The sequence below is a fragment of the Apteryx mantelli genome, chromosome 23, assembly GCF_036417845.1.
Source record: "Apteryx mantelli isolate bAptMan1 chromosome 23, bAptMan1.hap1, whole genome shotgun sequence".
NCBI lineage: Eukaryota > Metazoa > Chordata > Aves > Apterygiformes > Apterygidae > Apteryx > Apteryx mantelli.
In genome coordinates, this window is record NC_090000.1 from 295,454 (window position 1) to 316,581 (window position 21,128).

Genomic DNA, 21,128 nt, shown 5'->3' on the forward strand with positions numbered 1-21,128 from the left:
ACAAAGACGCTCAGCCCCGGCGGCTCCCCCCGCTCCCCGGCCCCGTCACGGCGGCAGCACCTGCAGCGGTGCCCTGCTCACCCGGGACTCCATCAGCCGTGACTTCTCCGCGTGCGCCTCCTTCAGCATCTTCTCCATCTCCTCGATCTTGCCTGCCTCCATCCCGCTGGCGCTGCAGGACGAGCAGAGCTGCCGCCACTGCATGGGCCCAGCACGGGGAGCCTGTGCCCAGCACAGCAGCGGGTGCCATTCGGCCCGCGCTGGCCGCACCGCAGCCGGCTGGCACCGTAGGTACCACGCAGGGCACACCGCCTCCGGCAGAGGCCCCCACATGGGTCGAATCCTGCCACGCTCGGGCACAGCATCCGTGCTGCGACCCAGCCACAGCCAGAGCGCCCTGGCGACCTGCCTGCAAGCTCCCCTGTCCCGGGAGACACCAGTGTCTCCTCGCAAACAGCCCTGGGGGCTCCCGCAGGAGGAGGACGAGCCCTTCCTCTGGCACGAGCGACCCCAGCCCGTGAGAGGTGGGGCGGACAGAGGGACTCGGGGTTTCCAGGGCTTGGTCCAAGCGCCAGGCTGAGGCGCTCTGCTGCTGCCCATCCTTTTGCAGGCCCCCTGAAGGGTGGGTAGGAATGGGACTGCCTTGCCCTGGCCCTCTCACCACATGCCCCAAGGACCAGCCCTGGAGAACCGATGCTGCCTGCGGACAGCGGAGGCTATGGGTGAACATGGGATGGAGGATGGTGCAATGGAGGCGTCACAGCAGCCCGCAAACAGCTCAAGGCAATCGGTTCCCATGCAGACACCGGCAATGCCAGCACGCCCTCTGCAAGGCCCTGCTTGTCCTCAGAGCAGGACCTGCCTCCCCCGGAGCTGGCCGGCTGCAAAGGAGCCACCTGGCTTGCCCAACGGGGCTGCCGAGGTGCCCATGGCAAGGGGCTCCCGGGCCGAGCTGGACACGTAACCCCTGGAGCAGGCTCGTCCCTCCGGCTGCTGAGCCCAGGGGCTGGGAGCAAGCCCCGGGATTACCTGGACATGTTATCAGGCGAGCAGGCCGAGTTGTTGCCCGTGGAGATGCTGGTCTCCATGCTGTCCGAGCTCTCCAGGCTGAGGGTGTCATACGCGTGGTCCAGCTCCTCGGCCCGGGGCCCGATGCCGTGGGAGTGGTGGTGATGGAGGATGGAGTGATGCATGAGCGGAGGGTAGGAGGGGGGAAAGGGAGGCTGCCCGTGCAGGGCTTCCCACTGGGACTGCGCCTCGGCTGCCGCTTTCTGCTTCAGCTCCGCCAGGCGCCGCTTCTGCTCCTCGATCACCTGCTGACCTGCAGCCCCGGGAAGAAGAACAGAGGCAGCTCAGCGGGGCGGGCGGAGCGCCGGGTGCCGAGGGGGGCACAGCCCCAGCCAGGAGGGCCATGCCACGCGCCCCGCTGCAGCTGTGAGGGGAGCCCTGGCTGCGCCCCAGGCAGCCGCCCCGGCTGCAGCGTGCAGCAGGGTGCAGGCAGGAGGACACGGCCCCGCCGGCAGAGCAGGGCTCTGCCCGGGTCCGCCGCAGCCTGCCGTGCCCTGCCGAGCCTGGCTCGTGCTCGCACGGGGTGCCGCAGCAGGCGTGCCCAAGCCCGCACTGGGGCCCACGTGCCAGCCAGTGCCTGCTGGCGGGCAGCGTGCTGTGCTCCCCGCTGCGGCAGCACTGCGCGAGTCAGGGTGGGAGGGCGGCGGGTGCAGGCGGGCGCTGCAGGTCCGGCCCCGCGGGCAGCACGGCGGGTGCCCTCGGTGCAGCACCCTTCTGGCAGGGAGCTGCAGTGCAGAGCTGCTGCCTGTGGGGCAGCTGTGGGAGCTGCTGGCCCGGCTGGCCCCGGGTTTGACGTGCCAGCACACCCTCCCGGGAGAGGCACACGCAGCCAGGCGCGCTCTCCAGGGCAGCAGCTCACAAAGACCGGACCGAGCTCAGATGCACGCACAGCAGGAGCAGCCGAAGGGGCACATGCATCCGGCTGGCGGGAGCAGAGCTGGGCAAAGCGTTCGCAGGGGGAGCAGCTGGGACTGCACTTGCCAAGCCCATCAACTGCACCATCCCAAAGCCTGGGGGAGCAGGAAGATCCGGCCCGGGGGTCCCGTGGCCCTGGGGTGCCGGGACAAGGCAGCAGGCTCCTGAGACGTTCTCGCTCCCTGGCAGGCACAAACGCCTGGGCAGGCTCAGAGAGTGGCAGGAGGCGCCAGGCCCTCACCGCACGGGGATGCTCAGGAGGCCAAGGAGGCACGAGCAGGCTCCCAGTGCCCCTGGGCAGGTGCAGGGCACTTCTCCCAGCCTGGCTCCCTGTTCCAGGCTCTTGCCCCATGGCTCGCTCTGTGGGACAGGGCATCGGCGTGGGCTGGGGACGTGCAGGCTGGTCCCTCCACAACCGGGGACACCACAGGCATCCTGGGGCCCCGGGCTGACTGGGCCCCTCCCTCCCCCTCCACGGCAGGAGATGCCAGCAAACAGACATGCTGCTGCCTCCAGGCTACTCTAGGGCGTCCAAGCCGCTCCATGTCTCTACCTGATGCATCGCCTAGCTGCAGGGACTCTGCTGGGAGTGGGTCGGCTGCAGGCACGCCATCAGGTGAAGGGAGTTGAGGGGGGGGGAGAGGGGGGGAAAGCAAGAGACCATGAGAGAGGCACCACGTCCCAAACCGCAGCTGCCCAGGGAGCGCCCGAGCGAGGGTGGCGCACCAAGCTGCCCGCAGAGGGGCCGTGCCCCAGCACAGCGCAGCGCGGCGTGGTGGGCAGCACAGACCCGAGTGCCCCTTGGCAGCCCCCGCCACCCGGGGCACTGCAGCGAGACAGCCACCCATGCCGCTTGGCAGCAGCCACGAGCCAGGGAGGGGACAGGGGCTGCCACCCGGCACAGAGGAGCCCAGTGCTGCCGTTTGCACAGAGAACTGCAGAGGGGCTGGATGAACTCCCAGCAGCCACACTAGCAGACGATGGGGGCAGCCCCGACCCCCAAGCCCGGGCGCATGTCCTCCAGGCACGTGTCGACCCGGTGGGCTGTGGGTGCACGGCCCCCAGGACTGGCTGTGCGCCTCCTCCACCAGGGAGGGCTGGCCCCGGAGACCCCCAGACGCATTCAGAGCCCTGCTGCCGGCTTGCCCCTCTCCTTCCTCCAGGGGAGATCAGGTGCTGGCAAAGAGGCCATAGTGCAGCCAAAGCCCAGAGCCGACAGCAGCCCTAAGCACCCTGGGCGGCTGGGAAGGGGCAGGGTGGCAGCAGCAGTCGGCTGCCCAGCTGCGTCCTTGTCGGGCACAACAGCAAACAGCTCCTGCCATGCGGGAGGAGGAGCTGGGCTCCCTACCACAGGGACCTCGCGTCTCCCTTCCTCTTGTCTAGTGTCCGGCCCGAGCAACGCGCTGGGCGCTGGAGACCCGCACGGCAAAGAGCAACATCCCAGGCAGGAGCCACCCTCCCTGCAGCCCCCGGGACGCGCACGGAGCTGGCACTTACCCTTCTGCTGCAGGGCCAGCTGGCGCTTGGTCTCGATGTCCTGCAGCGTGGCTGCCAGGTTGCGCGGCAGGCTGCCCGTGCTGCTCGGGGGGTGCAGGGGGCCCTGGGGGCAGGACGGCACGCAGTGAAGAGATGCCTCCAGCCAGGTGGCCAGGACAGGGGCCGGGCACCACGCAGCTGGGAGCCGGCCAGCCGACGGAGGGGCTGCACGGGCCAGTCCCCACGTGCCCCCGGCCCCAGAGGCGGCCGTCCCCCAGCCGGGAGCGGCCCTGGCAAGAAGTGCGGCTCCCTCCCCGGCCGTACCTTGGGTGAGGGGCTGCGCCCCAGCACCGAGATGTTGAGCTGCGAGGACGAGGGGGTCCCGCTCTTCATCCGAGGGGCAACGGTGCCTGCGTCGCTCTCCATTTTGGCACGATAGACCTGGGCACAAAGAGGCAGCGCTGAGACAGGAAGGGGAGGCCCTGAACCCCCTGGCTGGATGGGGGGGCTGCACGAGCTCTCCCCAGCCCGGCACTGCAGAGCACACTGCCGTGCTCCCGCTGTGGCAGAAGGAAATGCATCCTTTGGACACGCTGGCTAGCCCTGTCGCAGGGAGGCAGAGCCCATGGGAACAGGGACCGTCCTGGCTGCTGGGCTCTGCACGGGTCTTGGGGCTCTGGTGGAGGCTGGTGCTGCCCCCACGGGGAGCCCATGCCCGCCAGGTCGGCTTTCCCGGCCCACTGGCACATCTCAAGTGCCAGCAGAGCTCGCAGTGCAATGCCAGTACGAAGGAAAACATGCTGCCCCAGGTCGCGGTGGCGCCTGGAGCACATGCAGCTCCAGGGCCCGGGCAGGCAGCTGCACGCGGCCGCACTGCCGCTCGGCAGCCCGCAGCCCTCTGCGCACCATGCACAGCGCCGAGGCTGCCCCGCTGCCCCTGCACGCCCGCGCCGGGGAGCAGGGCATTACCTGGAGAGGCTTTTGAGAAGAGTGAGCTTTAGCAGGCAGTGGAGGAGGGGAAGAAGGAGGAGAGACAGGGGAGGAGGCTTCAAAGCCAGCCATGACCTCCTGGTACCACTTCTCTAAATCAAGGGCTGGGAGCCACACTGGGCCCCCTTGAAGCTGCTGCTCCATCTGAAGAGAGACAACGCATGAGACAGGAGAGGAGGCACGGACAGAGAAATGCAGCGAGAGGGAGACGCACACCAAGAGGATCAGAGCATCCCTGCCCCACGCCCAGGCCCCAGCGAGCAAGGGCAGCCCCACGGGTCCCAGCACGCGGCGGGCAGGCCCTGGCTCCACATCCAGCAGCCTCAGGGCTCCTGGCTACTTGGAGGGCCAGCGAACGCCAGTCCGTCCTGCCGCCACAGGGTGCCACGCGGTGCAGCCCAGCGGCGAGCGATGCGGCAGGGCTGAAGCATGCCTGGCGGCCGGGGTAGCCCGCTCCTGAAGCCTGGGGCCAGAGGCTGCACGGCCGCCGTGGCAGCGCTCAGTCCCCACCGCTGCAGCAGTGCACGGGCACTGGCTGCAGGCATGGCTGCATCGGCCCCGCAGCCTGCCAGCGCCCCAGGGCGGGCTCAAGAGCAAGGGAGGGAACGCAGCACACAAACCTCTGCGGAGACGGAGGGAGAAGAGAGAGGTGGCACAGGAGGAGGAATGCAGCCCGAGGACGAAGGAGCCGGAGGGGCACAGCCCAGCGGGGAAGCGGCAGGGGCGCGGGCGCTGCCCAGGATCCCTGAGAGCTGCTCAACGGTCACGTACTGGGCAGAGAGAAGCAGAGTAAACACGGAGAAGAGGCTCGGAGCAAGGAGAGCCAGAGGGACAGACCCACACAGAGACATGAGCAGGCAGCTCCGGAACGCGACCCCAGGGAGAGGGTGCAAGGGCCCACGGAGGGGGCGAGCTGCTGCTGGCGCTGCCCTGGCTCTGCAGCGCACTCAGTGGGAACCTCGACAAGAGGTCCGGCAGATGAAGGTCCAGCTGCCTGCTTGCACACCTTCCTCGCGTGGGACCAGCGGCCAAAGCCCCACGGGCTCCCCGTGAGTGCTTTTCCCAGACCAGCAGGTCTGACCTGCAGTGGACTGGCCCACTCAGCACACCATGCTCTGCTCCTCAGCCCCCCGGCCACTGTCCCAGCCGGCAAACCCCGCTCTGGAGCAGATGGGAATGCTCCCCAGCAAGGACAGTGTGTCACTCCAGCCTCTACTCCCTGCCCAGCTGCAGCCAGACGATTCGCCCAGCCCGGAGAAGAGGCGAGCTCTGAGCACCAGGGCATGCGAGGCGGCCGCGCGGCCAGCCCACAGCAGCTGCCAGGGACGGGCAGGCGACCCGGGGAAGCAGACCCGAGCATGCTCTGGAGCAGGTACCTCGTCGGCTGCGGGAGGTACAGCAAGCAAGAAAGAGCACGGAGCAGCAGCAGGGGCAGCAGCGGAAGCTTTAGTGTCCGGGCTGGGGCCGCACGCACTGCTGTAGAACCTGAAAACGTCAGACAGCCTCATGTACTCCTAGAAATCCACGGCGGAGGAGAAGGAGGAGAGTTAGAGCCATGCACTGACCTCATGGCACCGACCACAAAGCAGGAGCGCATCTCCCTGCGCCCGCACACGCATGCCCCACCTCTGCCGGCCGAGCCTTTTGCTGCCTCGCCTGCCCCTCGTGCGCAGCTGCAGCCCCCGGAGAGCCACCCTGGTGCGCGGTGCCGCCCTGGTAGCAAGGCGCCCGGGTGCTGGGCTCGGCCCCACCGGCCCCAAGCGCAAAGGCCCGAGTGCTGCCTGGACACGAAGCGGGCCAGCAGCTCCGCTCCCAGCGGGCACGCTCTGCTGCACGCAGCCGCAGGAGCAGGGGCCCGGGCGCTGCCCCGATACCCCGAGCACGCTGTGCTCAACACATGACGTAGCCACCACGGGCTGCCCTGGCAGCGGGAGAGCCCTGGGTGCCCACCGCCAGCGGCACCAGTTAAAGCAAGAGCGGGGATGGCAGGCAGCGGCTGGCAGCGCTGCTGCTGCACATGATCCAGCCCCAGCAACATACCGGGAGCAGGGCCCCTGCAGAGCCCAGCTGCCCGGCAGAGCACCCCGCAGCCGCAGGAGCATTAGCGCCTGCTGGGAAACCTCACCAACGGAGCCGACTGCCACGGACTCACGCTGCTTAGGCAGTGGCAGAAACTCACAACTAAGCATCCTGCCAGCCAGCTTAGAAGCCGCTGCTTCACTTCTCTGATCTAAAGACTGCCATGAATTTTGGGGGCTTGTTCTTTTTTGGGGGGAGGGCAGGACAGCAGGATCTGAAGGGATGCTATCCCAAAGTCCCCAGCCCGCAGGTAAGTGGGTGGGAGAAGGGCAGGGCACAGACGTCCCTTTGCAATGCAGCACTGTGTTGGGGCTAAAGCTGCAGCCTGCAGCACGGAGCTGGCAGCAAGAGCAGGGTGCCGAGCCAGCTCAGGAGAGCCGCGGAGATGAAGGAAGCTCAAAGCAATCGAAACAAGGAGCCAGCTCAGCCTCAGAGGGTGAATGCGCTCAGACACCAGGCAGCTACATGAGAAATAACCTAGCCGCGTCATTCCGACATGCTTCCCTGCAGGCCTCAAGTCTTGCCCAAAAGCCACGTTAGTCTGTTTAAGGGGTCTGGTGGCCACCGTGGCTGCCAGGCTGTTTGCTGGCCATCATGCAGCAGCTCGGCCCGCCCGCACAGGCCCCGTGGAGCGGCAAGCGAGCAAGCACATGCAGTTAGTGTCGTTACCTCTTGTGCCTTGGGGTAGGAGCGGGCGCAGGGAGGAGAAGCTAAGGAGGCTGCTCCTGGCAGGGGGCTCGGGGGCTTAGCTCCCTCCAGCAGCTCATAAGGCTCTGAGATATGAAGTGTCTCCTGTTGGAGGGCAAAGACCACATGGGCAATGCGGGACCAGGCACGGCGAGGCTGTGGGAGCCCCCGCCGCCCCCCTCCCGGGCGGGAAGCGGGATGTGACCCACTGGGCCGGCCGCGCACAGGGGGTCCCGCAGGGCCCCCAGTCCAGAGCCACCAAGGACACGTGGCCGCGGAGCAGCCCCAGGCGGCAGGGCGCCCTGCACCAGCCCCACACACCCACTGCTCCCGACATCCAGAGCAGCAGGGCACCCCCAGCGCCCCCCCCCACCGCCATGGGCACGAACGGGACAGGGTCCCCGGCACCAGCAAGGAGCGAGCCCTGCGCTGTCCCTCGAGCCACTGGGACGAGGCCGGGAGGTGCTCGGCAGCCGCGCTGAGCCGGCAGCTGCTTCCTCATGGGCAGCCCGGAGGAAGGGGGAGCGGAGGAGCCGTTGCTGGCACGGGTTGGGCTGCGGCGGGCTCTGTGCGGGTAGACCCACCAGCCCGGGCTGCGGCACCCGGGCTCCGCACCACGCCAGCCTCCGCACCGCCACCGCATGTGCTGCAAGCACAGCTCGAGGGACTGTCCCGCGCCCCCAGTTACCTCTTTGAGAGCCGGTGACATCCTGGGGAAGCTCCTGCCGCCTGTGACGAGGTGGTACCGCCTCTCCAAAGACGCGAGCTTCTCCTTCTCCTGAGCACGTGGTGACAGCAAGGGCAGAGAGAGCAACAGGAGTTATTGGCACCTCAGGCTCATGCAGCCCCGCTGTAAGAGGAGGCACCATCGTGTCTGAGCCTCGACAATGCCGTTGCCTTAGGCCTGGCCCCGCGTTTGGGTGCTGCAGCCAAGTGCCTCAGTGCAGGGGTCCAGCTCCAGGTTTCTCCCTCTAGCAGAGGGAACCGCTGGGTCAGCGCCGCACCACCAGCACCTCTGTTCCCTGCCGGCAGCGTGCACAAGGGCTGCGGTGCACGCGCAGGGCCGTGCCGCTGGCGCAGGCATCACAGGGCCAGGCACACGGACCCCCACCTGCCTCCCCGCCAGCAGCAGTACCTGCTGCAGCAGCTGCAGGACGCCGTTCCTCTCCCTGGCCAGGCGCTCGGCCTCCTGGGCGCTCTGCAGCCGCATCTGGGCAGCCTGGGCATCCAGCGCAGCCACCCGCTCCTGGGGAGCGAGCGCAGGGCTAAGCGGGCAGCGGCCCTTGCCGACGGCGCGGCACATGCAGCCGGGGCCGGCCCTGCCCACCCGCCGCTGCCCCCTCCCCACCTTCCTCTTGGCGATGCTGCGGTGGTACTCGGCCCTGCTCTGCAGCAGCTGCTGGCCCCGCGCCTCGCGCTCCTCCTCGAGCCGGCTCTCTTTCTCCAGCTGCTGAAACTCCAGGTCTTCAAATAGCTTCGCCTCCGTCTCCAGGGCTTCCGCTTCCTTGGGACACACAAGCGCGGCAGCTGCTCAGAGCCCGCGGATGGGGCGGGCTGCTCCGTGGTGGCAGCGGCGCCAGCGCCGCGGGCACGGGGCCAGGCTGGGGCTGCTGCGAGGCCAGGCGGGTCTCCGAGAGCAAACAGGGACCACGTGGTGTTCGCCGTCCCCGGCAGAAGGGCTGGGGCGCCAGGCTGGTCCAGGGGCCCTGCTCCCACGGATGCTGGCCTGCTCCGGGTGCCTGCAGCGCAGCCCATGAAGAGGAGAGGGCAGCACGGGGATGCAGGGACCGGGCTCACTGCGGCCCCGCCAGCCGGGAAGCCAACAGCGCCGGGGTGGCCGGGGCGGCCAGCAGCCACCCTCCTGGCTGAGCAGGCAGGGACATGCACCAACGCCGGCGGTAACATAGGCGCCACCAGGCAGCCCCAGCCTGCCTTGCTGGGGAAGGAGCTGGATGCACAGGCACCAGGCACGGGCCAGGTCAGAGCACTCCCCTCCTGCGGCAAGTGCCCTGCGGCAGCCAGGCAGCACCGGGACACTCACCCAGCTGGGTACCCTTGGGGACCAGCTCCCCACGGCGAGCTCTGGGCCGCGGCGGTGGCCTGAGCAGGGAAACACAGTGTGCTGGTGTGGCCACCGTCGCATGGCATGCGGCCCTGGCCACGCAGGCACCCGTGCGGGAGGCAGAGCCCACGATGGGTGAGCACCACGCTGCCTGCGACCAGCAGCCTTCGGTCCCCTCCGCCCTCACGCACTGGTGCATCACCCAGGCTGGGCTTCGGGGTCTGTAAATGCTGCCCCAGCGGCCAGAGCCATCCGCAAGGCCTTTCCCCTGCTGTTTTTTCTGACACCTGGCCCAGGTTTCCCGTGGGGACGCATTTCGTCCTGTGCCCGGGGTAGCGCTTGGAGGGCAGCGTGCCGCCCCCTGCACAAGCGCAGCACCGCACTGCCCACAGTCGGGGCAGTGCCAGCGACGGACCCGTCCCACAGTCTGCACACCCCTCACTGCAGGCAGCACTGCTGGAAACCCAGCCATATTCAGCCCGGGCTGGCTCCAGCCAGCCGGAGAAAGCGTCCCAAGCAGGCTGTGAGCAGCAGTTTGGCTCGTCCGCGCTGCAAGGACTGGGCACGTCCCAGCCACAGGCTGAGGCAGGTCAGCCACGGCTAGGAAATGCCAGATAACGGGGAAAATGCTGCAGACCAACAGTAACACAAACTGACCGGACTGTATAAACAAACACTCACAGGCAGGAGCTGAGAACAGACACGCGCGAGCACAGAGCTCCCGAAGCTCCCGCCTGCCCTCGCCTTGGGACTGCGCGCCGGCTCTGCGGGAGCCGAGCGCCGGCAGCCCTGGGACGGGACCCCGCCGCGTCCCCCCTCGCCGGGTGGCACCTCACCGGCGGCAGAGGCGCTCCCGGAGCAGGGCGGCCTGCATGAGGCATCCTGCTGCCTGCAGGGAGCTGCTTGCCGGTGCCCCTGAGCCGGCGGTGCGCGGCAGACCCGGCCCGCTGGGGACGCGGCGGGGGCCACTGCGCTTCTCCTTGCGCGGCGCAGGCAGCAGGGGCCAGGACATCACTGCGCGCTGCTGCCCGTGAGTGCCGGAGCAGCGGCGGCAGCAGGCAGCGGTGCCTGGCGCTGCTCCCGTGCAGCCTCGCTGCGGCACAGCGCGGCGGGCCGGGCGAGCGGCGAGCTTACCGAGAGGGTGGTGCAGGCGCCAGCTGCCTCCGCCCCGGGTGCGAAGCATTCGGCGCGGCCCCCGCTGCCGGGGCAGAGCTGGCCTAAGCTGGAGCAGAGGGAGGTGGGCCCTGGTCCAGAAGGGGGGGTGAAACACTGACCCTTCTCATCTGGTCCCGCAACTGCTCCCGCATTGACTCAGGGCAGTTATCGAGTTGGCTCTTCGACTCATTGTAAAGCGCCTGGAGTTTCGCTAGCTCCTTCCTTTCAGCATCAAGCCTTGCCCTTTCCTGAATTGGGGGAGAACAAAACAAAACAAAAAACAAAACAAAACAAAAAAACAAAACAAAAAAGAGAGAAAACACACTTCTCAAATCCGCGCCATGCAGAAGCTGCAGTTAGACAGGCTCAGGCAGAGAGAAGGGGGAGGCAGAAATTCCCTGGGAAATCGAGAAAGCGAAGGGCGCCGGCCGCCCGGGCCAGGCTGCCTTGCCGTGGCGAGGGCTGGGACTGGACCTCAGGCTCGTGTTTCACAGCAGCACGCCCAGCTATGGGCTTCGTAGGGCGCATGAAGATGGCCCAGTGCTGCAAATGGCTCTATCTGGTGGGCGTCTGTGCAGCCTCCGTTGTGGGCCTCCCCGGATCCAGCCAATGCCACAGGCCCCTTGCGTTATGGACATTGATCTTGGGCATAACGGTTATATATTTTCATTAACGAGCGCTCAGCACCCAGGCTGCGGTCAGTTAACCGAGAAGGCCCAATACGTGGGCTAAGCAGCCACAGACTGCTCTTCTCTACGGGAAGGGATGTCCAGCACTTTGGGTGCCGGCAGGACAGCAGTGAAAACGAGACTGAGATCCAACGTCTCCTCGGTTAATAAGCGTTTTGCTCCGCTGGCCCCCCGGAGCTTTTCAGATTTCACTTCAGCAGGTTAGTGGCAGAGCAGATACAGACAGCAGACACTGTGACGAGACCCTGCAAACTCCTGCAAGTCTTCAAAGCAATGCCTGCCTGGGAATGATCTGCCTTGAGGTGCAAATTTCACACGCATCTTTCACTAGCTGGGTGTGCACTGGGTTTGCCACCGCTCAGCATTTCAGATAACAACATCACGTTATCTGTAGGCGCACGGACACAGTCCATTTCTGCTCCTAGCACAGAGGTGTCCATGCAAGCAGGGCCCGCTCTGCACGCCTAGCTCGGTGCATCTCAGCGCCAATGGGCCCCGCGCTCCCCTCGCCCCCACAGCTGCCTGCTGCCCTTGCCACCGCTGCTGGTGCGCCAGCACCCCAGCGCCGGGCACAGCTGGTCCCTGCTGGGCAGGCGCGCACTACCTCCCCGGGAGTGCCAGCGGGGAGCGGGGATGCAGCCTGCCCTCGCTAAGACGCTGCCGGAGGCGCAGGGGCCAGGCTGGCCCTCCCGGGGCCGGCGGCCTGGTGCCTTGAGCCACCCGAGCCGCTCCTCACGACCTGATACTGCCCACAGACACACAGGCGAGCGCCCGGGGCCTCCCGGGCTCCGCGTGGGGCAGCGAGCGGACCCGCTCCCTGGCTCTCCTTGCTGCTACCCCAGAGCCGCACCGCTGCAGCTCAGCATCGCTGAGGAACAGGAAAACACTGCGACCACACGTGCTCCTTGCTCACACACCCGCGCAAACACACGCTGCACTAACAGAGACCGAGGGCAGCCAGCGCAGGTGGCAGCGCCGGCGCTCCGCGCTCCTCCGGAGGCTGGGCCAGGAGACAAGCCGGAGCGCAGGCAGGGCAGCCTGCTGGCTGGGCGCAGCGTGCCACAGGCACCCGAGGCTCCAGGCGTGCAGAGGTAGGCTTCAGAGGGGCACTGTTAGAGCAAGTTAGTGCGGCCTGGTTAGGAAAGCAAGCGGTTAAGCCAGCAGATTTCAGGAGTGTGATTTCTTTTTGCTGCTCTCCTAGCTCTGCACAGGGTTGACCTTCACTAGAGGCTTTGGTAAAGGGTTGGAAAACTAAAAACAAAACAAAACAAAACCAGACCCCCAAATGCTGTGGAGGTAGTGCTGCCCGGCCCCCCGGGATGTGCCAGTGGCAGCTCAGTCCTAGCAGCCGAGCAATGCGGGCTGCAGGCATCTGCAGCTGCGGTGCTGCCGGGCTGCTGCCCGCCGGGGCACCCCGGGGAGGGCAGGGCTCACCAGAGCATCCATGCCCGGTGAGGGCGAGCTCCCGCGGCACCACGGCAAAGGCTCCCGCGGAGGGCAGCCGCACCGAGCTGGGCTCCCACGCTGTGGAGCAGCCTGCCCGGAGCTGCGCCTCCCCCCAGCGGGGCCCGAGAGCCCCCTGCCCGGCGGGCTGCAGGGCGGCAGCAGAGGGGATTCGCCGGCGGGGAGGAGCGTGCCGGTGCCGAGCGTGACGCACGCCCGACGTGCCCAGCCGGGTGCTGCGTCCAGGTCTCTCCCCACAGCGGGGCGCGCCTGCAGAAAGGCGAGCCAGGGTCTCCCCTCTCACGGAGACTGCGGCAGACACGAGTCCCGGCCCGGCAGGGAGAGGGGGAGGAGGGCGCCCAGCCCACCCTCTGAGACCTGCTTCCCAGCCATCAGGCTGGGGAGTTACAGACCCCAAGTGGTTTCCTGGCCACAGCTGGAAAACGCTTTCAAAGGGAAGACACGACCTCTCCAGCAAGCTAAATGCCACAGCAGTCACCACCACCGTGCACAAGCACTTGAAGATGCCCTGATGGGCAGGAGACCTGGCAAACTCGCTGCAAGCCTCCTTCACCCGGCCGAGGGCAGGAAGCAGGGAGCGCGAGGACCACGAACCCAGGAACTGCCCGCTGGAGGCGGCAGCCAAGAGGGACAGCCCCGCGGCGGGTGCCTCCCAGCAAGGTCCAGCAAGTGCAAAAGACGACCGCCGAAACGCATCCGCAGCATCAGGCCCTGCCCTGCTCCGGCAGGGCTCTGGAAACCACCACAGCAGCCCCAGACAGATGGGCAGACAGACCCCCACGACACGAGCCCGGAGCCCCCTCCCCTTCCTCCTCCGGATGCACCAGCGGCTCCCACCCGTGCGTGCAAACGCCCAGCGTGGGCCCCATGGAGCCGGCGCTCCCAGGCGCCACCTCGATGCCCCAGCAGACCCCGGGGACGGGAGAACGTGCTCCCCAGGGGAAAACTGCCACACGGGGCAGCTGCCGTCTTCCTCCAGGGCCAGGCACACGGCCCGTGGCAGTGCAGCGCCAGGAACAGGCTTCCAGAGGGTCAGGGCTGCATAGGGCACGCCGCAGCCTGGGCCCTGGCCCCTCAGACCCAAAAGGGGGGGCCCTGCCTGGCGGTTACCTTGTCCCGCTCCTTCCGGATGCTGGAGTCCAGGTGCGAGAGCTTCTCCTGCAGCTGCTGCACGACCTCCTGCTCCTGCTGCAGCCGCACCATTTCCGACTCCCGCTCGCCCTGCAGCAGTGCCCGCTCCATCTCCGCCTGCGCAGACACGGCCAATTCAGGACAACCGTCCCAGCCCTCCCCTGCTCCCCCAAGCCCATTCGGGCCCCGCCGGCACGCACAGGCTGGGAGGTGCCCAGCTGGGTCCAGGCTGTGCCTAAGGGCCTCAGCTCAGCAGGTCTGGCACCGTGCACGGTGCCCACGGGATCAGACATGAGCCGCGGTCCATCGCAGCAAGGTGCAGGGCAGGCTGCAGCCTGACGACTTGGAACAGCAAAGGTGCGGGCTGGCAGGACGTGCCCTGGGCCCCACGGCGCCCCGTCCCCTCACCTCTCGCGACGTCTCCTGCAGCTGCTGCTCCAGCTCCTTGACGCGGCCCTTGAGCTCATCCAGGTGGCCGAGCACACAGGCTCGCTCCTCCTCCAGACGGTGCGCCTCCGTGGCCCGGGGGCCTGCCAGCTCCTCGTGCTGCGGACAGGGCAGGTCAGCAGAGCGTGGCACGGCACGGCTACGCGCCGCACAGCACAGCACGGCCGCCCCAGCCCCTCACCTCGTGGTGGGTGCTCTCCGTGCTGCTGCACTCCTCCTTCAGGTTCTCCTCGTCCGACCGCTCCAGGCTCTCCCCATGCCGCAGGGCCCCCAGCTCCTCTGCAGCGCGCCCCAGCCCCACGGTGGCCGTGCCCCTGGGTGCCCGCCGGCCGGCGGGGGCCTCCGTGTCGCCAGCGAAGAGTGCCCGGTGCGCGTCGCCCAGCTCGGCGCCGTCCGTCTTGGTGTACTCGGCGCACAGGTTGAGGATGGTCTCCAGGCGCTGCCGCTCCTGCGGGAGGCACAGTCAGCGCCATCCTGCAGCACCCTGGTGCCCGTCGCCGAGAGCCGTTGCAGCAGCCGGCACGGCGCGTACGCTTGCACACCCTTGGGGTACTGCAGGCTCCCGCTGCACGTGGCTGCTGTGCCCTCGCCCAGGGCCTGGGGTTGCACGGCCGGGGAGGGCAGAGGGGCCGTGCTGGACGAGGGCGGCGCGAGCCAGCCCAGCACCCAGCAGACGCCAGAGAAAGGCTGCGGGCCGGATGCATGCCTGCCCCGGCCCTCCCTCCCCTCACCTCTGCAGCGCCGGGGAGCTGCAGGAGCAGCGCGAGGGATGTGGCTGCGCGGAGGCGCCCGGCCCTCCCCCTGCCCAGGGTCGGCACCAGCCCCGGCACACAGGGAGCGCGGGAGCCGCACTGCCCCGGCCGGCGGCTCCGGCCACCCCAAGAAGCCTCCTGCGCGGTGGCCATGGCGGGCGGGCAGCGCTGCACCAGCCCCCCAACCCACCTGCAGGCACCGCGGCCGGCGAGGGGAGCCCGCCTGCCCGCCCACTGCGGGCACAGGCGACGGCCTGCAGCCAGAGACAGGCTAATTAGAGACAGCAGTGCCGGCCGTGCACGCCGCACGGGGCTATTTCTGGATGGTGATTCAGGCTGTCTGAGCACGGTGTGAGTCAGGGCTGAGCCAACACGGCTCCCGCGCCCCGGCCCGGCGGCTCCGGCGCACAGAGCCGGCCTCCCCGCCGTGCTGCCCGGTGCAGGGGGCAGCACCCCGCCGTGCCGCAGGGCCATGCGACGCCACAAGCCCGCACCCCTCCCGCACACGCTGGGGCCGCGAGCCAGCAGCGACCACCGGGTGCCGGGCAGCGGGTGCTGCCATGCCATGCCAGTGCCGGTGCCGGTGCCCTCCCTGGGAAAACAAGGGCAGCGCTGCACGCCACCCCTCCTGGCCCAAGGCAGGCAGATGCACAGCAAGCCCCACCCAGGCAGCTGCTCGCTCTATAAAAACCCTATCCGGGCCCTAAATATAGCGGCGCGATGCCCACAAAGCCTCCCCACGGCCGCCCGCCGGGAACAGCATCCGCACAGCCCTCGCCGGCCACAGGGCGCCTGGGCGGGCGGCGCTGGCGTCGGGGGGAGACGCGGCCCCCCGGATGCCTGAGTGCGCAACGACCTGCAGTGGCCGCTGCGCCCTCGCCAGGCCCCACTCCGCCGGCACTGATGCACAGCCCGTGGCGGGGGCACCAACGCTTGCACTCGCACAGCAGCTGGAGCTCAGGGTGCATGCCCGTATTTACCAGGCTGCAGAAAGCTGGGCTCGGCAAGGCAGAGACCCTCGTCCCCTGCAACCACCACGGCCGCCCCGTGCCCGTCCCCGCGCCCCATCCCGTCCCATCCCGCGGCTCACCAGGCGCTCCATCTCCTGTTCGCGCATCCGCTCCTGGCGCTGGTGCCGGTGGTACTCCAGGAGCTCGTCCTCGTTGTCGCTGATCTCGGTGATGCTGTTCTTGCGCTCCCGCAGGCCGGCTGGCGGCCGCAGCTCCCCCGAGAGCTTGCGGTGGGCGCGGGGGCTCTGCTGGGGCGAGGGCACGGCCAGCGAGCCCAGGCTGTGCGCGGGGCTCAGGGCGCCGGGGCGTCGTGCCGGGGGCAGCTCGGACGCGGGGCTGCCGGCCTGCGTGCTCCTCCCCGCCGGCTCGTCGTGGCCGCGGCGCCGGGCACGGGGGCTCTCAGGAATGTCCCGGCCAGGCCGCGGTGGCGGGGACGGGGACGGCGTCTCCGGGGCCACCCGCACTGGGGCAGCAGGGCCGGGCAGGGCTGCAGCCCGGCGCGCTGGGCAGGGGCTGAGCGGCGGCAGGTCGCGCAAGCTCTCGGGGCCCCGGCGGCCCAGGCGCGGGCTCTCAGGGGGCTGCAGCCTGCGGGCGCCTGGCGCCGGCCCCGCGGCCTCTGGCGGCAGCAGGGCGCGGTTGGGGGGCTGCCGGGGGGCAGGCGGGTCCTGGCCGGGGCTGGGCGGGCGCTGCTGCCGGGTGGCGCGCGGGGCCGCGGGTGCGGCGCGGGGGCTGCTGGCACCGGGCGGCGGCAGCACAGCGTGGCCGTAGCTGGAGGAGCGCGCTGGCACGGCGGGTGGTGCGGCCGGGCCCCGCCGCTGGCTGCCTGGCGAGGGGCTGGTGCGGCCACCGCCGGCCGGCGAGGACAGCGGGCAGAGGGGCGGCGAGGCGCTGTCGTAGCTGGAGCCCGCCGGGGCGGCCCCGGGGCTCGGCGGCGGCGACAGGAGGCAGCGCCCGCCGCCATTTGGCACGGCGCAGCTGGGGGCCGGGAGCGGCGGCTCCTCCAAGGCCAGCGAGTCCATGATGTCCTGCAGGTCCTTCTCGATGGAGCTGACCAGGGAGCTGTGGCTGGGCCGCGGGCGCTGCGCTGGCTCCGCCGGGGGCGGCTGGCGGGCGCCGTTCACCAGGGCCTCGGGCTCTGTGGGGAGAGGGGCCGGCGTTAGCGGGGCCGCGCCAGCCAAGCCCCAGCGGCCCCGGCACGGCGGCCTGGTGTGGAGGGACCGGCTCCCTGGGCACGGTCCCCGCGCCGCCCGCTCCGGGCCTGGAGACGCTGGCGGTATCCAGCCAGGTGTCCCATCACCCGGGCAACAGACACCCGATAGCGCTCCCAGCACGCAGCCGCGCGGTGCCGGCCCACGGCAGCACCCTGCTGCCCTCCTCTGCCGCCCCGGGCTGGCCGGAGGGGACACGCGGCGGGAGCAGCCCCCACAGCACGCAGCCCCCATGGCCCCCTTGCCGGACACGTGCCGGCCCTGCTGCTGCCTGCAGCTGGGGCATCCCGCGCCCAGCCGGCACAGCATGGGCCCGCGGCACAGGAACAGCAAAGCCGCACGCCGGCAGTGCTCCTCAGGGACCAGGGGCCCCCCCACCTCCACCATCCCAGCCACCTGGGCAGGGAAGGACGCGGGGGCGGTAATAAGGTTGCCGGCGAGATAACGCAATCAGGAGCACTTAGGGGCTGCTTTTCTGGAAGGCCAGACAGGCTCCTGGCACGGCGGGCCGGAGCGCGCGCTGAATTAGCTGCCCAGCCACAGTCTCACGGCCAGTTACTGCAAGAGCAGGATTGATCGCTGGCCTCGGCTGCTCAGGGCACACCAAGCTCAATTCATTGCCACTAAATCATACGTCCCTCATACGCAAGACTGCTGCCCACATCCGCCTGCAACCCCACATCCCAGGAGTGAACGGACCGTCAGGGGAGCAGTGTGCTCCTCACCGAGCATCCCGGGCACTCTGCAAGCGCTTCTGCTGCCTCACCGCACCTCGGCAAAGGGGGTCAACAGGCATCGGTCCTGCGCTGCAGGCGAAGCACCGCAGCACAGCGAGAGCGAGCCATCTGCCCCAGCCTGCGCAGGGACTCGGCAGCTGAGAGGGAGCAGAGCGGGCTGTGTGCCCTGCTGCTTCCCGCTCACCCCGGCGCCGGCTCCCTCCCGTGAACAGCGCCCCGGGCCCCACGTTTGCAGGGCGCTGGGTGCGCGCGCCCCGGCAGCACCCACACACGCCCCGGCAGCACCTGCGCACACCTGTGTGCCCCGGCAGCGTGCAGAGCTCCCCACACACCACAGCCCGGACCCGCCGTGCTCCTTGCCCAGGAAGCGCCTCCAAGCCACCGATGTGCCCATCTCAGCAACGAAAGCACGGACAGCGAGGCTGAGGGCCGCAATGGCTACCAGGGCAGCGCACTCCCCGGGACGTGCCGCCGCACCGACACGGGCGCCCAGAGCACTCCACAGCACGGCGGGACGCGGCGGGCAGAGCCCACGCACTGCCTGCGCAGGGGCAGCGGTGCAGCCGCAACCAAACAGGCGGGCAGCGCCCCGGGCCGCAGCGGGAGGGGAGCTCGGACCTGCTTAGTGCCTTTCTCCAGCTCCCGAAGCAGCGGGAGCCCCCAGGACCTCAGCGCACGCCCTCGGCGGGGACAGCACCGATCCCAGGGCCCGCGCAGGACCCGATGCTCGGCGTCGATGCGGCGCAGCCTGCACGAGCAGGGGACAGGCAGGGAGCCGCTGGGTTGGCTGCGGCGCCGCGGCGCCCAGGAGAGCCTGGCACAGCGCCGCCGGCCCCGCACAGCCCCGGCGCCATGTGGAGCCAGCAGGCAGGAGCTGCCAGCCCGCATCAGAGCGGCGCCATCTCACCCGCTGCCTCGCGCAGCCTGGCGGGGGAAGGAGGCTTGCGCCCGCGGCCAGACACAGCAAGATAAGCAGCCAGCTGCATGAAGCCCTGCAGCCAGGGAAACGGCCTTCGAAGCCTGCCTGCAGGCACCCCACACGTAAACACCGCTCCCGCGGCTGCCCGGAGGCCCCGCACGCCCAGCGTGGACGGGCCGGTGACTTCTGCCGGGCAGCAACGCGGTCCCGACCCATGCCGCGGCAGGGGCGAGCAGCCCGGCCGGGCGCGTGGCCGGAACCGCTTCAATTAAACTCTTCTGAGGCAGCATTAATAATTAACAAACTGCAGCACAGCTGCCAGGCTGAGTCAACAGCGGGCAGGGAAGCAGCAGAGCCTGGCGGGCTGGCGCGGGCACCACTCGGAAGCACGGCAGCCCCGGCTCCGGCGGTGAGACCATCCCCGCGGCAGCCCCCGGGCCGTGGGCCGCTCTCGCCCGCTCTGGGGTCACAGACCCCCTCGACACAGGGCACGGCGGCGAAAGCCCCAGCTCTGCAACCGCTCAGCCCTGCCCTGCTGCGAGCTTGCACCAGGGCCAGGGAGTGCCCCAGACATGGGACACCCCCCAGGAAAGGGGTCACCTACTTGCTGCGAGTCCATAGAGGGCTGCAGGGCCCCTGCCGCCCGCGGGGATCATGCTCTTCATCCACTTGGCTTCAGCAGGGTGGTTGAAGCGCAGGAAGGTGGCCTGGCCCAGGCAGATCGTGCACCCTGGGGGAGAGGGGAGGAGAGGTCAGCGCCAGCGGCTGCGAGAGCCCCGCCGTGCTGAGCGGCCGGCCACCGCGATGTGGCGTGCTGGACCCAGCGCAGACGGACCACGGCACACGGCCCTGCCCGTAACGCGCTTCCCCAGTGTGGGAGCCATCTCCTGCCATCAGCAGGCGCCGCGGGCAGGGCTGCAATCCAGGTCAGTCCCCGGCGTGGCGGCAGCCAGCGCATCTCTCGCAGGCACAGCTGGGGTCTGTGCCTGCGGCTCCTCGTCAGAGGGGGGCTGGCAGCGCTCCAGCGCCTCCGCCGCTGCCAGCTGCAGACAAGACAGCTCCTGTCTGCAGCAGCAGAACGCCTTTTCTTGGCCCAAACCGGGAGCCTGCTCTGGACAGGCTGCTGATTAGCCATCGGCGAGGAATGCGGCTGCGAGTTGGGGCCGGGCACACCAGCGCCGGCCCCGCACACGCAGACCCGGGCAGCTCCCCGCACGGAGGTGTTGCCTGCTCCCCGTGGAGCCCCGACAGCCCTGCCTGCAGCCGCGGGGCCACAAGCCTGAGCCCGGCATAAGGACAAAGCCCTGGGCCTCTGTGCTGGCCCCGGCCTCCTGCCGGGCTGCCGGAGCGGGAGCTCACCAAGCCCCAGGCCCTGCATGCACAAGGGGACGGCGCATCCCCGCTGCCAGGCACTGCGCAGCTACGTTGCTGCCTGCCACGGATGCACACAGAGGGGCAGGAGGGCCAGCCCTTCCTGGGGCTCCCAGCACCACCCTCCCTTGACCCGAGCAGCAAAGAGCAGCTGCCGGTCACCCAGATCACACGGAGACGCTGAAGAAATGCCCAGCTGCAACGCGAGGCCAGGGCAGCCGAGGCGCTCTGCGCTTGCCACGAGCTGACTGGCGCTCTTTGTCGCGCGCAGCCCAGCAGCTGGGGAGGAGGAGGGTATGGCTGCCCTCGCGCAGCAGCTGGGGCTCACTGGAGCCCAGCCCCTTGACAAGGGAGACGGCCTCTTCCCTGTCCAACATGGGCCGGAGCCATGAGGGACACGCAGTGCACACCGCAGGGCTGCGCAGCCTGGCGTGCACCCGAACCGCAGGCATGCTGCGCATGGCAGCGCGGGTGCAGAGCACAAGGGGCCCCCAGCGCGGCAGCCACCCGCCCTGGGCAGACGCTGCAATGCCGTGGCATCCCGGGCACCAGGCGCTGGCTGCTGTGGAGGCACCTCGGGGACGAGGCAGCCGGGCCCACGTGGCCTCTTGCAACCGCAGCGCGTTCTCTGCTCCGCCACTGCCTCAAACCCGGGAAGCAGTGCCAAAACCTGCCCTGGAAGGGGCTATTAACGGCGTTTCACAGGGGAATACCAACACTCCTCTGCAATAAAGGAAACAGCACCCGGAAACCAGGGTGCCAAAGTCCCACACCTCCGCCCAGCCCAGGGCCGGGCAGAGCACCGGCTGCGGGATGGGAGCCCACCAGGAATGGCCTCCTGCCGCCGCTCCGCCTGCGCGGGCCGGGCTCCGAGCCCCTCTGCTGCAAGCAGGGCAGCAGGAGCACCAGGAGGCCGTGGCTCGGCCGCGCCAGCCTGCGTGCTGCCGCCCGCACCCCTTCCAGCAGCA

At 69.4% G+C, this 21,128-nt stretch overlaps 1 protein-coding gene across 10 annotated transcripts in view; it reads right to left on the reverse strand.

The window, feature by feature from the left end:
• Nucleotides 1–21,128, reverse strand: part of PHLDB1 (pleckstrin homology like domain family B member 1) — a 30,020-nt gene that overhangs the window by 2,426 nt on the left and 6,466 nt on the right. For 3 of the 10 annotated variants that reach the window (XM_067310209.1, XM_067310207.1, XM_067310206.1), the window contains exons 5-21: nt 19,394–19,519; nt 16,006–17,060; nt 14,345–14,611; nt 14,125–14,262; nt 13,696–13,833; nt 10,552–10,680; nt 8,564–8,719; nt 8,351–8,461; nt 7,904–7,993; nt 7,198–7,320; nt 5,826–5,963; nt 5,070–5,219; nt 4,429–4,593; nt 3,784–3,900; nt 3,481–3,583; nt 1,030–1,321; nt 82–172 (exon numbers count right to left, since the gene is read on the reverse strand). In XM_067310209.1, the coding sequence (XP_067166310.1) occupies nt 82–172; nt 1,030–1,321; nt 3,481–3,583; nt 3,784–3,900; nt 4,429–4,593; nt 5,070–5,219; nt 5,826–5,963; nt 7,198–7,320; nt 7,904–7,993; nt 8,351–8,461; nt 8,564–8,719; nt 10,552–10,680; nt 13,696–13,833; nt 14,125–14,262; nt 14,345–14,611; nt 16,006–17,060; nt 19,394–19,519 (3,389 nt within the window). The remainder of the gene's footprint in view (nt 1–81; nt 173–1,029; nt 1,322–3,480; nt 3,584–3,783; nt 3,901–4,428; nt 4,594–5,069; nt 5,220–5,825; nt 5,964–7,197; nt 7,321–7,903; nt 7,994–8,350; nt 8,462–8,563; nt 8,720–10,551; nt 10,681–13,695; nt 13,834–14,124; nt 14,263–14,344; nt 14,612–16,005; nt 17,061–19,393; nt 19,520–21,128) is intronic. The other 7 variants (XM_067310211.1, XM_067310210.1, XM_067310212.1 and 4 more) reach the window with 7 other exon arrangements.